The 17,666-nt window shown below is 38.0% G+C and overlaps 1 protein-coding gene across 1 annotated transcript in view; it reads left to right on the top strand.

The window, feature by feature from the left end:
• The window catches only part of LOC100167680 (dachshund homolog 2), a 130,763-nt gene that overhangs the window by 53,012 nt on the left and 60,085 nt on the right, over positions 1 to 17,666 (top strand). Inside the window, exon 3 of the mRNA XM_001945011.5 lies at positions 8,821 to 8,969. Coding sequence (XP_001945046.2) covers positions 8,821 to 8,969 — 149 coding nt within the window. The remainder of the gene's footprint in view (positions 1 to 8,820; positions 8,970 to 17,666) is intronic.

Genomic DNA, 17,666 nt, shown 5'->3' with positions numbered 1-17,666 from the left:
ATCGCGCGGACGGGAGAGGCGCCCAAAGCCCCCGAGGAGGAAATATTACGACCGAAACCGAAAAGGGCTTTGCATTTCCGCCATTAATTAGAGACAATATTACTTGTGTATTTCTTATTAATATGCGCGCGGGTCGGCCGCGGTTAAATATACTATATTATTATTATACTCTCGCACTGCTTGGTCTCTCACCCTCTTTCTCTCTAACTCTCTATCTCTCTCTGACTCTCCGACTCTTTCTCTCTCAGTGATACGGAAACTCCCGCCGAATCATCATTATTATATTTTCGTACACCATATATATTACATAATATCATGTTTTATGGTGTTATCTGGTGCTTTTTGTCTCACGAGATTATTATTCGCTTGCCTATTTTCACGGTTTTTCATCGCCTCATCTGCACCCCGCCCGACGGTCCAGTACCACCTATACACCGTCATCCCGCGGTGCACCGACCCGCGTGCGCAGTGCCAGAACTGCTGCAGTTGATGATTCATCGACGGTCGCTGCAGTAATCCTCCCTAGTCCCGACGCACTCACATTATAATATGGGTACCTCTACAATATATCGACGCGAAAAATAATAATTATGATATTTTATCTGTCGTATCAGCAGAGAGTGAGTGAGAGCCGTCGCCGTAATGAAGTGGCAGCGCGCCGTTTCGCCTTGGCTGCCGAGAGGGTTATTTCTCGCTTGCGTACAAAGACCGCGAGATGAGAATAAAAAACTGTTTTTTAAAAAAAAAAAATCTTCGTCATAATAATAATAATAATATATCCTCGACATAAATCCATTGTTTTAAAACGTATATCAAACTCGCGTAGAAAAATCGCGTGGTATACCGTCGCGGGGCACGTTTTTGTCAGCTTCGTATTGTCCGGGCACATTCGATATTATAACCCGTCGGCCCGGGACCATTGTTTCTATCGCTCGCTCACACATACGCATCGAATTTATATTATTATGCCGCAGATATCGTATTATTACACAAAAGCCTCCGTGCGTCTTCTATCCGCGTAATATGTGCGTACGTGCGTGCGTGTGTTTATAAAACTACTTTTGTGTAAAATAAAACGCACTTGGTTTAAACATTTTTTATATTAGGTACTATATACTTATACCACCAACCAACCACTATATATTATATATTAAACATGTATGTATATATTATAATATTATATGGGCACTCTCGAGTGGCACGCCGACCGTATGTCATCCGATACGGATCACCACCGCGCCGGTGTAGTGCGTAGTACTTACCTATATGTGTGTGTGTTTTGAGACAACAATATACACTCGGCCGAGGCCAAATGAAGTGTCGCACCGCGTTATGCGTATTATATTATTATTATATTATTAATATAATAATAACGTTCGAGACCGATAAACGGATGTCACCGTATATATATATATATATGTAAGCGAGTACACATTATTACAGTCGGCCCGGATAATATACTTAGTACTTATAATTTATAAAACATTATATTATACATCGCACAAGTGTGTACTTCTGTATTTAGTAGCGGAAAGGAGTATGAGGTATGTGTTCTTTCTTTAGACTTTTCAACGATCGTCCGAAGCTCTGTCAGTCCCGCGGCCCTCTGTCACGCGCTCCGTATTGGTATATTTTATTAATAGTAGTATAGACTATACAGACAGTATAGTAATTAATAGTAGTACAGTAATAACGGCCTCTGTATAACTATAATACCGCAGTCGCTTCCGTAAAGAGATAATAAAATATGATATTGATGATTTACTGTTGCACATAGGTCATGTGTTTTGGATTTTGTTTCTTTCTCGATGCACTGACGATAAAATGACGAAAGTGCGCGCCACGTGTAAACATTTTACTGTGCAGTGGACGGTTATTATAATATAATAATAATTGTACGAGGCTGTAAAAAAAAATTTTTATTGTCTAATAATTGTTTATCAAGAGAATAGTGAAACACGCTGATAATCGAGGCAAACAATGAGTTGTTGCAGTTGTGTGCATAGTAGCAGCAGCAGTGTTATATTAATAATAGTAATATCAAACAGTTTGTAGGCACATCCGAAAGGCGGAATAACGAGATGCGTTTACACACACTTAACTCGGCTTCAGATCCAAATAAACTTTCGTATATAATATAATATAATATACGTCATTCCGGTCGTTATGGCAATCGTCGGGTTTTCGTTGTTTACCATTATGTAGGTACCTACATCATATCATATCATATTATATACTTAATAAGAAACTCGTCACGCGTCTCGTTCGTGTATAATATTATATATGTACTTAAAAATTGGGCCACCCTTACAGTGGCGTCGTCTCGTCGAAAATCCAGTATACCCATATACTCGTATCTATATATATGTATGCCATATGCGCGATATTTTCGGATAAATCGTGTGACACTAGCTCGTTTGTATATATAAATGTGCGCGTGTGTGTGCGCGCATTGCATGATATGTGCTCGTGTTAAGTGTCCGTAACGTAAACGGACCGTAATAATAATAATAATATTCGAATGTTTTTTCTCATCCCACTCCGACGCGTTTAAATCTCGAGTAAAATAAAATTTAACGCGCGGCGTTATACATATAATATCATATATTGTTTATATCCATGTGATGGAGTTTGTGTGCACTCGAAATAACGCTGCTGCTGTTGCTGCTGCAACCCCCGAAAAAGGGTAGTGGCGTATGTGTGTGTGTGTGTGTTTGTGTGTGCGATACAGTCGTTGATATATACGCGAGTGAAAACCAACACTTACACACACACGCGGTAATCATCATCCCATCATCGGATATACCATATACCACGCATATATATACGGTCGACGGTCTGTCGTAGTGTTGTTTTTGTTTTTTTTTAAATAAACAATTTCAATAGCTCTCTCTTATCCGATATTATATTTCTCGACCCTATACGCTCATATTATTATTATACAATATGATATTATATATAGTGGTGCCATGCGGGACATGTGTCCCGGGCCACATGGGGTAAAATATGTATATCGTCGTCGCAGACCCGAGAGATCGACGGCGCCTCGTCAATGACGATTCCTTCGAGCCCGGGCGTCTGTTACGTATCAAAGATATGATATTATTATTATTATTATTACGCAGACGGGACGCGCGACAATATTGTAACATATACACACAGCGCTGATAGCCGTCGTTAAATTCGAACACCCTCGTCTGATATCGGTCGCAGGTCACATAATATAATAATATTATATTTTTGACTTCTCGTGCGACATTAAAACCAGGAAACTAAATTTAGAAAGAACACGTATACCAAGCCCGAGTGTTCTGTTCGGTTCTTGGACACATTATAGGATTTGCGTCGTAATTAAATCCCCACACATGATAGGTATATTATAACAAACGACTCGTATACCCCGCTGCAGTCGTGTGGGGGTAGAGAGAAAACGTTTCCAGAAAGGGCCGATCTTCCGTGTGCGGTGGTCACCATACCGTTTTGTATACGAGTGCGAAATATAGTATAGTATGGGGGAGGGGGGGGGAAATGTGAAATGGAACAAATTTCGAATACGATATTATATAGACCACCGTCTCGTCGCCGTCTCGCGAGCTCGTAAATTTCGCTCTTGAACCCGCCTTAAGTGGTGGTTTCCCATTGCATACGCCCGCGGAGTCAGACCAGACCCAGCGGACGCTCGTCGGAGGGCTATCAATCAAAACGGGTTTGGACCCCGTCCCCGTTTATATATAAAATAATAATAATATATAATATATCGTTGCCTGCAACAATGTATGTTATTATTATATTCTTATCTAGTTTCCCCGTTTAAACTAGTATATATATAAACGTGCAGTAGTAATAGCTAGCAGTATATAGTTGCGTCGAAAACAGTCGGAATATTGGATTATGTATAGCCCGACCCACCCCACACGTGCGAAAATAATACACTCGGCACCCTCGACGGGCGCGCGAGTCAAACGATCCGTTTTTTCGATAACAACTTATTTTTTGGCCGTTTTTTTAATGGTTATTTTTTTGCACGCGCGTTTCCCTCAATTCGTAATATATTATTATTATCATAACTATTATTGTATGTATATGCTTTTGAACACAATCGTCTCGTGTTACAGTCGACGGTCCGTAACCCTATCGATATGTGTTGCCCGCGCGAGAGTCATTGTCGTGCAGCAGTCGTCCGCGTGTGCATTTCGTGTTGGTTTTACTCCAATGATAATAACATATATACGCAATAATAAAAAAAAAAAAATTACGAAAAAAGGGTGTACGCGAGTCCGGACAATGTGCCCTCCTATTGTTATACGCGTATACGTATACATTTACTTACAATGCCCGAGGCAGTATATCGATACGGCGGCGGCGGCGGCACGTGATAGTGCAGAAATAATAACAAACGTTTATATTTCTATTATATATATATTGTGTTACAATATAATATATCCATCGCGTGAAAACCCGTTCGGATTCGGTTGTTCAGATAACGTTTCCCCGGGGTGTATTTTTTGGTACGATTTTATGATTTTGATTTTTTCTTTCACTCCCGCGGGGTCGACGACAAAGTGTAACGAACTCGTTGGGGCTTATTTTTTCTATTTATTTATTTTTTTTGTTTTAATACTAGGTTTTTAAACGTATGTATCTCGCACGGAAAACGGATGTCTTGCATATCTTAATCGTCGTCTGTTTGTTCCGCAACTCGTTTCCTGAAAAGTGTCGTCGTTGGTGTCATCGTCTCGTTATAAAATATCGTGCGCAGTGCACACAAAGCGCGCGGAGTGAGGTGTTGATAGCTTTGTTCCGCACCGTAAACACGCGGCGGACAACACTATTGAAGTTTTTTGTTTTCCTTATTTTTTTCTGATAAAATTCCACCGCCGCCGCCTCTGTGTGTATATAGTTGCAGCTGTCGACAAACGCCTGGCTCGACTTACCGAAAGTCGATTAGCCTATTAGCCTTCATTACTGCAGCGTACGGTATTGGCTGCATACCTGTTATATACGATAGACCTATAGTTATAACTAACCTACAGGTAGAGTTTTACTGCAATTGGTTGTAGGTCAGGAAAGGTATATAATATAGCGTTTAACTACCAACATAATATATTATTCATCAAGTCATAGGTTGGATGTCGTAAAACACAATAATACTTATATATATATTATAATATACCTGGTATATGGTTACACGACGGTTTAATATTAAATACGTTCGTTTCAATTGAGTCGACCGGCACCGCGGAGACTATATTATATTATTATATACCTATTCAATTGATATTCCTGTTGTATAAACAAATGTTGTAATGTCGTGCGAGCGTACAATTTACATATTATAGTAGTGCTGTATAAACCACGGTGCACGCGGAGAATGAAAAATATTCGACAACAAAGAGTATTGCGAATGGAATAAAAGGCGTTTTGCATTGTGCGCGTGTCCCTTACCGAGATGATGTTATTATGTCGGAGTGAGTAAAAAAAATAATAATATATATAATAAAAATCGAGACCCCCGGCCATGTATCAATATTTCTGGTAAACGGGGAAAAGAAGAAAAACTCGGAGAGCCCATTGTTGAGCAGCCAATTTGAATTATTTACTTCCTCCGTTGAACCAACAAATGAATGTGGAATATGCCCGTCCTATTATGCATGTATAGGTACACCCAAAGTCATAAATCTGACGGTTTTTTTCCCTCGTTTCCGACCAGTATTTATTTATTTTTTTACGAATTATTCGTGTTTCTCCTGCCGCAGCTCATCCCTTCTCGCTCACTCTCTCCCGTACTATATATATTATTTTTTTTACGCGGGACGTTTAGGTACGTTTATTCCGCACATTAATATGCGAAAACCGCAGTTCTTCTCCCCGTTCGATATGAAAAAAGTACAACAAATCTGCTCCGAACAAAAAAAAGAATAAAAAAAGGGCGGTGGTATAAAAGCGCAAGCTATTACTGTGAACCCGACATCATAACACTTTGACATAATTTATTTGACTGTTAAACATTTGTAAGGGAAATGTCGATTTTTAAATCAGATTTTTTATTATGCAAATTACACAAAAATTATTAAGTTGCCGAAAACATCATGTAAATTATTTAGAAGACTCTTAATCTACTTTAATGTTTATTATTATTATTTTTTTTTTTTGGGAAAAAGAGAAAACGAATTACACCCTTAGCCCTTAGGTCGATCAAAGTTAATTATCAAGAATTATTTTTGCGAAATATCAAAACGTTGAAAATCGTTTTAAATATTAATAACTCTTGTGCAATATTTATACTGGCGCATATGAAAGCAAATCGTTATAATAAAAAAATAAATGAAAAAACGGCCACATATATAAAGAACAACAAAAATAAAATAATAAAATAATAAATATATATATGCAGACTACAACAGAGGAACAACAATGACGTCGAGCGAAAAATATACTTTAGACGTATATACGTCGGTATAATATATTATTTACCTCTTCGTCGATATAATAAAATATTAATATTGTGTCCTATACTTAGAACGTATAACATGACGTTATATATCATAATATAATATTATATCCGTCGGTTCCATTGTTGAATGTATATTTATATACAAACCCGCGTTATTGTCGAAGACGTGATTTTTTTTATATTTCTATTCGTTTTCGCCGCTGCCGCAATAATATAGGTACGCGTACAATAAAATGACGCGAGTATCATTACATACAATTTCGATAAGATACATAAATATATTTTTTATAATACAATACATACCTATGAGAATATAAACCTCACGAGTTGGACGCGTCACAATAATAATAATACTCAGTTCGGTAGCGGTTGCGGCAGAGGTGGGATATATAGATTTTCATCTGGCCTCGGCGTTTTTCCGTTCGTAGGTATATATAATAATATATAGTTGTAGGTAATATATCGGCAGCGTTAATATAATAATATAGCGACAGAAGTAGTATATATAAAATACTGACTGAAAACGCCCTCCTATAAAATATAGTACATACACGGGAGTGTGTATATTGCACCCGATAGGACTTACTAATCCCATCCCCCTCCCCGAGAACAGTTCCCCTCACCAACCGCCTAGCTAGAGTCAATTAAAAGAGAAAACACCGAAATCGAGGAGGTGCGGATTTAACGGACCGTGTCCGCGGACCTAGCCGTGGTGGAAACCAATAAAAACGGGGTCGTAAATAAAACGACACAACTATATATTATATAATAATACGCGTCTGCGGCTTGTCCAGTTTCTTTCGGCCGCGATTCCCTGTACACACACACACATATATATATATATATTATATAGCTATACTACGACTTTTAAGCTCATTCTCTGCTCGCGCTGGTCTTATCAATGCGTTACCAGCTAGCCACGTTATCAAAGGCTATACCGGAACGGGGTCGGGGGTGGTTTCAGTCGTAAAAACCTAAAAAAAAAAAAATCTCCGAAAGAATGAAACGACCAATATATTATTTCACCGTCGACAGTTACATGTGATATAGAGAAATACAATTATATACCGGGTGATATATTTAACGTAAGTCACTCATTATTACGAAAATGATCAACGTTTTAAAAATAATTTTTTATTTTAAAGCATTTGTTTTTCTAAAAAAATTCTATCCTTACTATTTTTACATTTTTGTGGATTATTTCAATACAAAATAATTGCATTTTGGACGAGTATAGAGTTATAATTATTTAAAGTTATATTATAACCGAAATATTTAATTAAAAATCTATGTTGTGATTCTATAGAGTAAAAAACTTTAAAAAAATATCTTCAAAAACGTTAAATTTTTCTGAAATATAATATAATGAATGTGTCTTATTATGTTAAAAGGATCAATCCTCATATAATATATTATACTATAACTAAAAATAACGATGGTTTGGTGATTTAAGAGTTGGCGGTTTACACTATCTTGCACGTCTCTCAGCCTGTAATCCGTGTACATATCTACACACATGATACGTGCATTACCAAAATATTGTAGTAATAATAATATACACGTACGGCGATGGCGGCCGTCAGCAAATCGTGTCTTCCCATGGTGATTTTTTTTTTTGGCACCCGAAAACGATACGTGGCCGCGGCGGGGAGGTTTTCGTTATCTGACCGAACTTTCGATGCAAATACTATATTATTATTATTATTATATACGTACGACGGTATCATATATGTATATATACGTGCACGCGCGCGCCGAGATTAAATCCCCGAGAACACGGCACGTTCCGTCTCCCCCTTTCGCGTTTTGTTTTTTTCGTTCCCGGAAATCGTTTTTTAAAAACCATTATAATCCCGTGCAATAACTTGGACCGCACGTATGGTTTTTCGTGGGTTTTTATTTTTCCGCCAACGACGAACACACACACACCGCGAGTGCTCGTGGAATTATATGAAATGAACATAAACAAAAAAAATACACCCGAAATCTAATAAGAACGCGAGGTATTTTTTCGTCGTAGATACAATGAGTATGCGTGGGTGTGTGGGTGTGTGTAAATACAAACATCGCTGAAACTGTGCAGCCGCGTTTCTGCTGCCGTGTTTAAACAAAAATGCAATTTCCACACAGCACGCGCTCAGCACAATATTAAGTCCAAAGAAGAATATTGCGCGTTATATTATTATTATTATTATTTTGATCACACGATCGCGCGTATACATTAGAATACACACACTTAGATTACAATAATGTTATATTATTTTGGTTATACTATTGGTTTTTTGCGGATTGCTTTTCTTTGTCGCTCCGACGTTATTACAAAAAAATCGTTATTTATTTATTTGTTTTTTTTCCCGTGTTCACAGTTCTCGGCCCGGAAGACCGCCCAAGAGAGCGTCGTCCGTGGGCCTGTCTCTGGCCGCGTCGGCCTCGCACTTAAGTCATCAGCTGAAGAAACACCGTCTGGAAAACGGAGACTACGTCGCCGGAGTTTACGAAAACGGACATTTGCAAGGTAATATTATATTATATTGTATCACAGTAATAATCAAACAGTCCGGTAACAAAACACGTTTGCAGCGATATCGCGCGCTTGTTGTTTGCAGGCGCCGGGTCAGAGGTCGCAAAACGCGCGGTTTTTAAAACCGATCTACAACTGTTTTTTTTTTTTTTTTAAATATGATGTTAATTATTTTAAAGTTCAACGTGATTTTTTCCGTTCGTATCGTGGTCGTAGTCGGACGCCTCGTGATGACGAACGACGTATATAATATACGCGATTCGTTTTCTACATAATATATTAATTTAATAGCAGTGTTCAATTGGTAATTTTAAAGTATATACATATGCACCGCAGACGTACCGCAGTAGAAAATCATTTAATCAGCGTTCGTAATATACGAGTGCTTAATAATATAATATCATAATAGTTGGTGTACAATGTATATATGTATGTATATAAACATGTGCGTGTGAGTAGTGACTAAGGAGAATATACCTACGTTGCAGGCTGATGGTGTTGTGTATATTAAATTAATGGGCACGCGGCGAATACGTTTTTATTTATTATGACTAATTAGCGAAGACTCGTAATATACGCACGCGCTGTAATTGCCGTTATAGTTTTTTTCTTATTATTCTTTTATTCTTCGAACAATAATTATTATTCATTCCATCCCGGTCGTCCTACAGTCGTCGTTCGGTGGACTGGAACCTACTTTATACTTGGTCAAGTCTAACGACCAACGAAACCAACGAACGATTTAATAACATTATAAAAATATTATGTGATGCTGCAATGCCTTTAAATCGTAGGCATGACACGTCACCAGAATACTTTAAAATATTGCTATTAATTATAAATACTAGTATACCTAGTATAGGTAGACCTAGAGAGTATTACCTAACGATAATAGAATATGATATTCATGTACGCCTTTGCTGGTCACCAGCTAATAAAAATGTTGAATATTTCGGCCGTTGCTGAATCTCAATTAGCAGTTGAGTGCTGCGATACTTTGAAGATTATTCCTATTGACGGTAACTTTTTGCTTTTATTTTTTTTTTAAGTGCTTACAATAAATTGTACTGAAATAAGTGCAGTTCGACCTTAACCATATAGGATTGTTTTCAGAATACCGCACACTTGTTCGATTTCGTTTATTTGCTAAAAAAAAAAAGAAAAAATTAACAATAATAGCCGAATCACTGAACCAGTGATCTCAATGTGGTCTCTGCATTCGAATAATAATAATAATAATAATAATAATAATAATATTAATATTGTTTACTATCTAAAAGCTGGCATTATCGTCTGTTTCTCAGCAGTATACGCTATAAAATATTATATCATATAATATATAAGTATAATAATAAAGTGTTGTTCTCATCCGTTTCCCTCGTCTTTATAATACAAAATATTATATTATATTGTGTAGATATCGTTACAATATTTTTATTCGGCCGCAGCTGTTCGACGATCAATCATCCGACAAAAGGAGAACACTCCCGTGCATGCCCATTATGCTCGTATTTAGTTTGTAACATTGCGTTGTTGGCCCGTGTATTATTTCGTTTTTTTTTCTCTTCGATACTTATTTTTCCCTCGCGCGCCCCGAGAACCGGTATTTTTTGTTTTTTTCTTCCCTTTTTCGTTTTATGCATATTATAATATTATTATTATTTATTATAATCACACTGATTAAAAGCCAGTGCCGCTGCGGCAGTGTGTGCGCGCACGCGTCCGTCTGCAGTTTCGCACCCTTGATCTCTTCTTCAATCGTCTTGCGAGAGGAGCGTCAAATTTAATTTAAAACGAGTGAATGAAAAAAAAATAACACGACATTTTTCTCGGTGTTATGTAATTAAGAGTTTTTTTCCTTTCGTTAAGAGCGGCGTATGGTTCGTTAAGCACGTTTGCCGCCGACGTTGTCACCGCGCTAACGTTGCAGTGTTCCGCGGCTGCCACCGGTGCAGTGCACCCGAAGACATCGGACACTATCTTTTGAGCTTCGGATTTCCGCGAAAAGTTTTAGAAAAGAGCGTTAAAGTAAAAATTCAAATTACCACCCCTTTGAAAAATATCTGCCGCTCACCGTCACATAATATATTTTACAAGTACCCACTCCTAGTATACAACGGATTACCGTCCACACCACGCCGCCGCCGCCTGCAATGACGACTATATGATATTGTAATAATAACACGACGAACAACAACAATAATAATTAACAATATACATTACAACATAAAGTATGACAATCATAATAAGTGTGTAGGTACGGCGCACATATATAGGAGTCGCGCGTAAAATGAAAACAGAAAACAAAAGTGGGACCTTTTTCTCACACACACAGGATAGACGCACTTAAAATGTATCAACAGTGCGTTTCCTGTCACCCGAATAATATAATAATATTCAGTTGCGTTGTTTTTTTCATTCCTCGCAGTTATTTTTTTTTTATTAATATTATTGTTTAATTCCATTATATTACGGTTCAATTGACAAAGCACTGCGCGTGTAGCGGTGCAGTAGCATATATATATATACAATAACATATTATTATTATGTGTGTGTAGTACACATGCACACGCATTTACAACAGTAGCTAGCAGAGTGCCCCTCCCCCCCCGCCCTTTAACCATAAGTATACGTGCGCCAGTAGTCCCGTTCGGACAATGCGAACGTTTGTTGTTCTTCTCGCTCGTTATCGTTAATTGGACACACTCATATACGTATATATTCTACATATTATAAAAAGTCTCTCTCTCTCTCTCTCCCCCCGTATACATGTAGGTATTTACGTATATTTTTGTTATAACCCCCGAATGACACATTCCCCTCATTTCCCCTTATTATTATTACGGTGGTTGTTATATGTTATGTTATTATTATTATTTTTAATTTAAACAAACCGTATCGATTGTACCACATTATATAATATAATATCCCCATCGGCACCCACTCGTGCTGTGCAGAAGGTATATACCATAGTGGAACGTCCGACGAGCTCTTCAAGACCTCCGTCTGTACGAGCACGCGTGTGTAAACAACCGCTACGGCGGTTGGTCGTATACGTATATATGTACGAGACCTGCTACAAGCTGGCGGTCACATATATATATAATATTGTATTATGCAATATATTTTTAATTCGAATGTTATTAACGCGATTGTGTGTGTGCAATTAAACCCGTTCGGTTCCCACCGCGACGTGTGCGTTTATTATTTCATATATGCGTATATGGAAAAATATATATATAAGAAATTATATGGTATACCGACCGCGTGTGTGTGTTTTTCTTTAAAAAGCCTTTTCAGGTAGACGAGCGCACACACCGCACGTTTTGTATTTTTTTTCGAACGTCGTACTTTATTTACATTGGCGACGTGAAAAAAAGGGTTAAATCGACGAGTGTTTTCACCTGCGGGACGGCGATCGCGGGGGCGACTACTCGCCCGGCTTTTGTTGCCGACTTTATTTATTTTTTTCGCTTTTAATTGGTCCGGAAGGGTCCGCCGCCGCGACGACTCATTTTTTATTATTTATATTTTATTTTCCTAATAAACCGTAATAGCCGGTCGTCATCGACGACGGACACCGAGACGTCACTCGGTGGTGAATCGACACAATCGTTTTATTCGTTTATGAAAACACGGCCGTCGCCGCGCTTGGTTGCCGTTTTTTTGTTGTCTATCCTTTTCACACGGCATTCGAGCGGGCGCGCGTGCTCTCCCACCCGCCTGTGGTTCAAAGTTCGAAACGTATTTATACGAAATGTCTTATTCGCCTCGGAAATTAATGAATACGCGCGCAAAAAAATATAATAAAATATTACAAGTTAATAATATACACACAAACGACATATGGGCGTCGTCGAAATATTAAAAAAAAAAATAGAATTAAAAACCGTAATTATCGAGTTTACCGTTTTTATTCACGGTGGGTTCGGATTCTATGTTTTTTTTTATAATATCAACTACATAGTGCTATACGCGCGTATAATATATTATAGTCGGCACTCGGCCGTACACATTGCGGATTTTCGCAATCCAGACACGCGGCCTGTATTACAGACGTGCGTGTTGGCCGCCGCTGCCGAGTGCATTTATATTTTGTTTGTTCGATAAACTGTAAACACACACATTACTATTATATACATAAGATTATTTAAAATACGATATAATAATTATCTTATACCTACATGCGTACCATGCGGTATACTCAAACTCAAATGGCTCGGAGGAGAGGGAACAAACTTCACTACCCCACCCCTGAAGCGCGGGATAATAATTGAACCAGAGATTCTTTCACTGCACCCGCGTGTGCGTGAGTGTGAATTCTGTGTGTGTGCGTGTGAATGAGCTCGGTTTACCTATGTATAAGTGTACCTACCTATATACCTATATATAATATTATACAAGTATAATAATATAATATGCAATATCTGGCAACGGTGGCGGCCCAGAGTTTGTATTAATATTCGCGTGTTTCGCACAATGGTCACGCAACAGTCGAAAACGTTGTGTCGCCGGCCACCGTAAATACATGTTATGATGTGTAGTTATATATATATATATATGAGTTATGTACTGAAATTACTCACACATACGCATGCACACACGCGGGCTTTGCGGCCGATTGTTATTAACGGTATGGACATGAAATATGTCTTTCGCTAAAATCTCAAACCACCCCCTTTTTTTGCCCGCAGCGCACGCTCTGCCGAGGGGTCGTCCAACTTTGGCCGCATGCACCGTCGTCGGGGGCTTGTCACCGGATCATATTTCGGTACAAATGTTTTTCGTGTCAACGCGATATCATATATAAAATATATATATTATATTATTAAATTAGCGTCTATATGTATATTGTATACTATATAATATAGATACCTATATATTCCGCCGACGAGCAAAGCGAGTGGATTTCTAGTGTAATCGGCAAATAAAAAAATACGTTACAACTAGTATAATAGGTTAGGTATGCGAGGTAGATTTGGGAATTCGATTTTACGTAATTTGCGTATATTATATATTCAATATGGTCGACGATCGAGATATTATTAAATGTATATTATTATAATTTAGAAATGAAACTAAAACATTTCGCTAAAAATCAAACCGGCTACCCAGGTAGGAATGAAGTTAACGACCGTCAGTTAAACCATTCGAACATGCGATATCGTTAGTATAATATATATTATACATAATTCTCAGTCTGGTGGGCATCGATTGCTGCGCACTCGGTGAACACCATATACGTATATAATATGTATATATATTAAATATACGACTACGATGCATTACATTGTATACTTATATATATTAATATTATATTATTATACATAGCTAATAGACTATATATATATACATAACTATGTTCGTTCCGTTAGTCATGAAACGGTTTTTTTTTACGATTATGTAATATTATAACTATTCAAGTATTCGCTTATACGCACACCCGGGACGAAAATATGTTTCCGAGACTGGCACTTACGGAAGTTTCGCGCACGATGCTTTTTGAAAACTATCTACGCCAACGAAGCGCACGCAAGGATCGAAACTGTCACGACGTTTTATAATTTAGGTATAGGTAGGTACTTTAAAACATCAACATCCTCATGCAGGACTGAGTTAATGGATAGCGTAGGTAGGACACAAATATATAGCTATAATATTAATATTCGATTGACCCATTGAGCCTGCGTACGTAATACTATAATAAATTAGAAAATAGTTCGAAATCAGCTCGTCATTTATTGGAATCGAGGGGATCTGGATAATATATTGACTTCGGAACTGATGTTCATAATATTATATATTGTCATTGCTATTACTCGATGCTATGAAGACAGTAAAAAAAGTATGATTAAAAGTACTTTTATATAGTCTTAGTCTGGGGCTGTCAGTTTCTAAGGGGTCCGGATAATTTGAAAAAAACATTTTCTAGGTGCAGTTAACTTTTTTTTAGCATGCTATTCATAGGAAAATAATACAAAATAAATGACCATTAAATTAAAATATTTTTGGTGATCCATTTATTTCCTCTCCGTATTCCGAATTCGGACCACGGGCACCTTTCCGACCCTCGTTTTAGTCGTTTTGGGGTGCGGTGTATTATGTTACACACATATAATTAGATTTGAGACGCAACACTGTAGACACTTTGGCGTCTCGTATGCCGTCTTGTCTTTGTGCAGATATTATACACGCATAAGGCGGTCATCCCGCGTTGGATGACGACGTTGAAAACCCTTTTGAGTGCGTTATCGCATCGGGACCAGGAAACCGAGTGTAAAAATAATAATGATAATAATTATAATTATAATAATAATATGCGCGTCCGCGGGGGTTGATATCCGACCGGAAAACGAACACGGTGCCCACCCTGCAGATACACATCCCTGCACCCACCCGACCACAACGACCCGCGACCGACGAATTCTAGAGGCCGTGCGTGAATAATGAATTGCCATCGTTTTGCCGGTCAACGGGTTAAATAGTTAAACACTCGCGGGGATTTCGGGCGAGATAGAGCACGTTTTCGGCCGTCGTTGTGCTCGACCGTCGGTTACGCTCCCGTAATCGGCTAAGCCGCAGCAGCAGCCCTTTGCCGTTTTCCGCGCGACGGAAATGAAAATCTACTGCTCTCTATGTATAAGTTTATGTGTATATACATATTATATTATATTAATGCGCTTTTTCTGAAAGTTCGCACATATTATATAGAATAATATAAAATATTATGTAGAGCATTAGCAAACTGGTCGATTAATGGTGGTTACACAATATTATATGACATTCAAATGAGTATAAGTTGCTTATTGTTTCCCGACTTTAGATTTATTCGCATCGTGTACACGACATGTAAGTATACAATTATTATTATATTACGTGCACCATCACCCTCGATCGTCGATCATAATTTTTTTTTTCTTAATATCCTGACCGTCTTTGCAAATAACTTTAGCTGGAGCTCTCGTGTTGTTAATACTTCGGGTACATATTATATTATTATACAGTCATTAATATTTATTATTGTGTAATTTTTTTTTCGTTTGCCGCGTACCACCGATATACATCATGTATATATAATACTACTATCATATTATAATATATAGTAAGTTACTACACGAAACGCATAATTTACGTCCGTAAAGAATGGGTATGACACATAAGTCATGGCGGCGGACAATGAAACGGAAAACGCATACTATTTATACGACCCACGTCATAAATGTCTTCTTTCGCAATGCTAGATATCTCCGCCCTGCGGGCTGTTATAATTGTTGATAATTACACGGTACGCACTCACCTCAGACGTCTTCATTTCCCACTCTGCGAGCCTGCTGTCCGGCAATAGAACCACCGGGCCTATCTCGTACGTACACACACAGACGTACTAACACTCGTACCTAGTACCAGGTATATAATACCTATAATATAGGCAGCTGAATAAGTGACTGCGTTGTGATGACCGCGGTAACCCATTTCCGTCGTCACATTATATTTACGGTCGGTCCCGATAACACAATATTATTATTAATACAGACACCGATTTTTAGTATAAATTATTGTGTTTTATTTCCTTGCCGTTGTATTATACACACTCAATTAATATAGTAATATTATTATATATGTAATAAAGTCGTTTGGACGAGAACGTCGAATGATTTCGAAACTTTTTACGCAAACCACGCTGTATATATTTTAAATCAGAGAACCGTCGTGCATATTGCACGCAATCAACAGCAATTAAAATATATTCGATCCGAAAGGTAGTAATCGAAAATTATTTTTCCTCAAACATTATATATCGCGTCAGTGTGTGTGTGTGTGTGTGTGTGTGTGTACATATATAACCTGTTTAGTCGGTTAGCTCCAATTACACACCTCGGTCGTGTGTAATTATAATATTATTAAAAATTCGATTTAAACGTATCCGACCGTTTAAAATCGCTACATCCGTCGTCGGCGCATCATCTAACGCCTGCAACAGTATATAATTCGATTGCTCGGCGGCTCCACGTGTCGTCAACTCGGTTCGATTCGTCATCGCCGTCGGTATAAAGCACATATCACATTATGACGTATATTACTCGTCAGACAGCCCGGCGAGGTGGTCTACGAGAATATATATAATTTGTATAATATTACACACGACTAGATGACGATAATAATAATAATGAAACTGATATTATGTTTGTTCAATTAATGATATTATTATTATTGTTGTTGTCTTATGTGTATTTCACCCGCCGACGACCGCGACCGCGGTGGTATAATATTTCCACGGGGTTTCGACCAGAAAAAAACTCGAGTCCGCCGCGGTGGTCCCCGAAGCTGCTCATTGTGCGCGTCTCGGGGGGGGCCTTTCACGCGTGCGGCGCGCTCGCTGTTTAATCTTCAGCGGTCGGATATGAACATAATATAATACGGTACCTATGTGTGTTCAGAGAAAAAAGAAGTGCCGCCATCGCCACGTGATTGTTTATATATATATATATTATATACACATATATACTATGGTTTATTATGGTAAAGTAACCGTTTTATACCGATTGTTATCTCCTTTTGTTTTTCGTATAATACGAGTACACCGCATTGTTGCGGTGACTTAAATATATTATATTTAATTATAGAAACTTGCGATGATGATTTATGCGCCACACACGCACTCGTATTTACACAATTATTTCCTCTGACTTT

The sequence above is a fragment of the Acyrthosiphon pisum genome, chromosome A2 (genome assembly GCF_005508785.2).
Source record: "Acyrthosiphon pisum isolate AL4f chromosome A2, pea_aphid_22Mar2018_4r6ur, whole genome shotgun sequence".
Classification (NCBI taxonomy): Eukaryota; Metazoa; Arthropoda; class Insecta; order Hemiptera; family Aphididae; genus Acyrthosiphon; species Acyrthosiphon pisum.
Note: the sequence above shows the minus strand (reverse complement) of the source record. Positions and strands in the feature narration are given on the sequence as shown.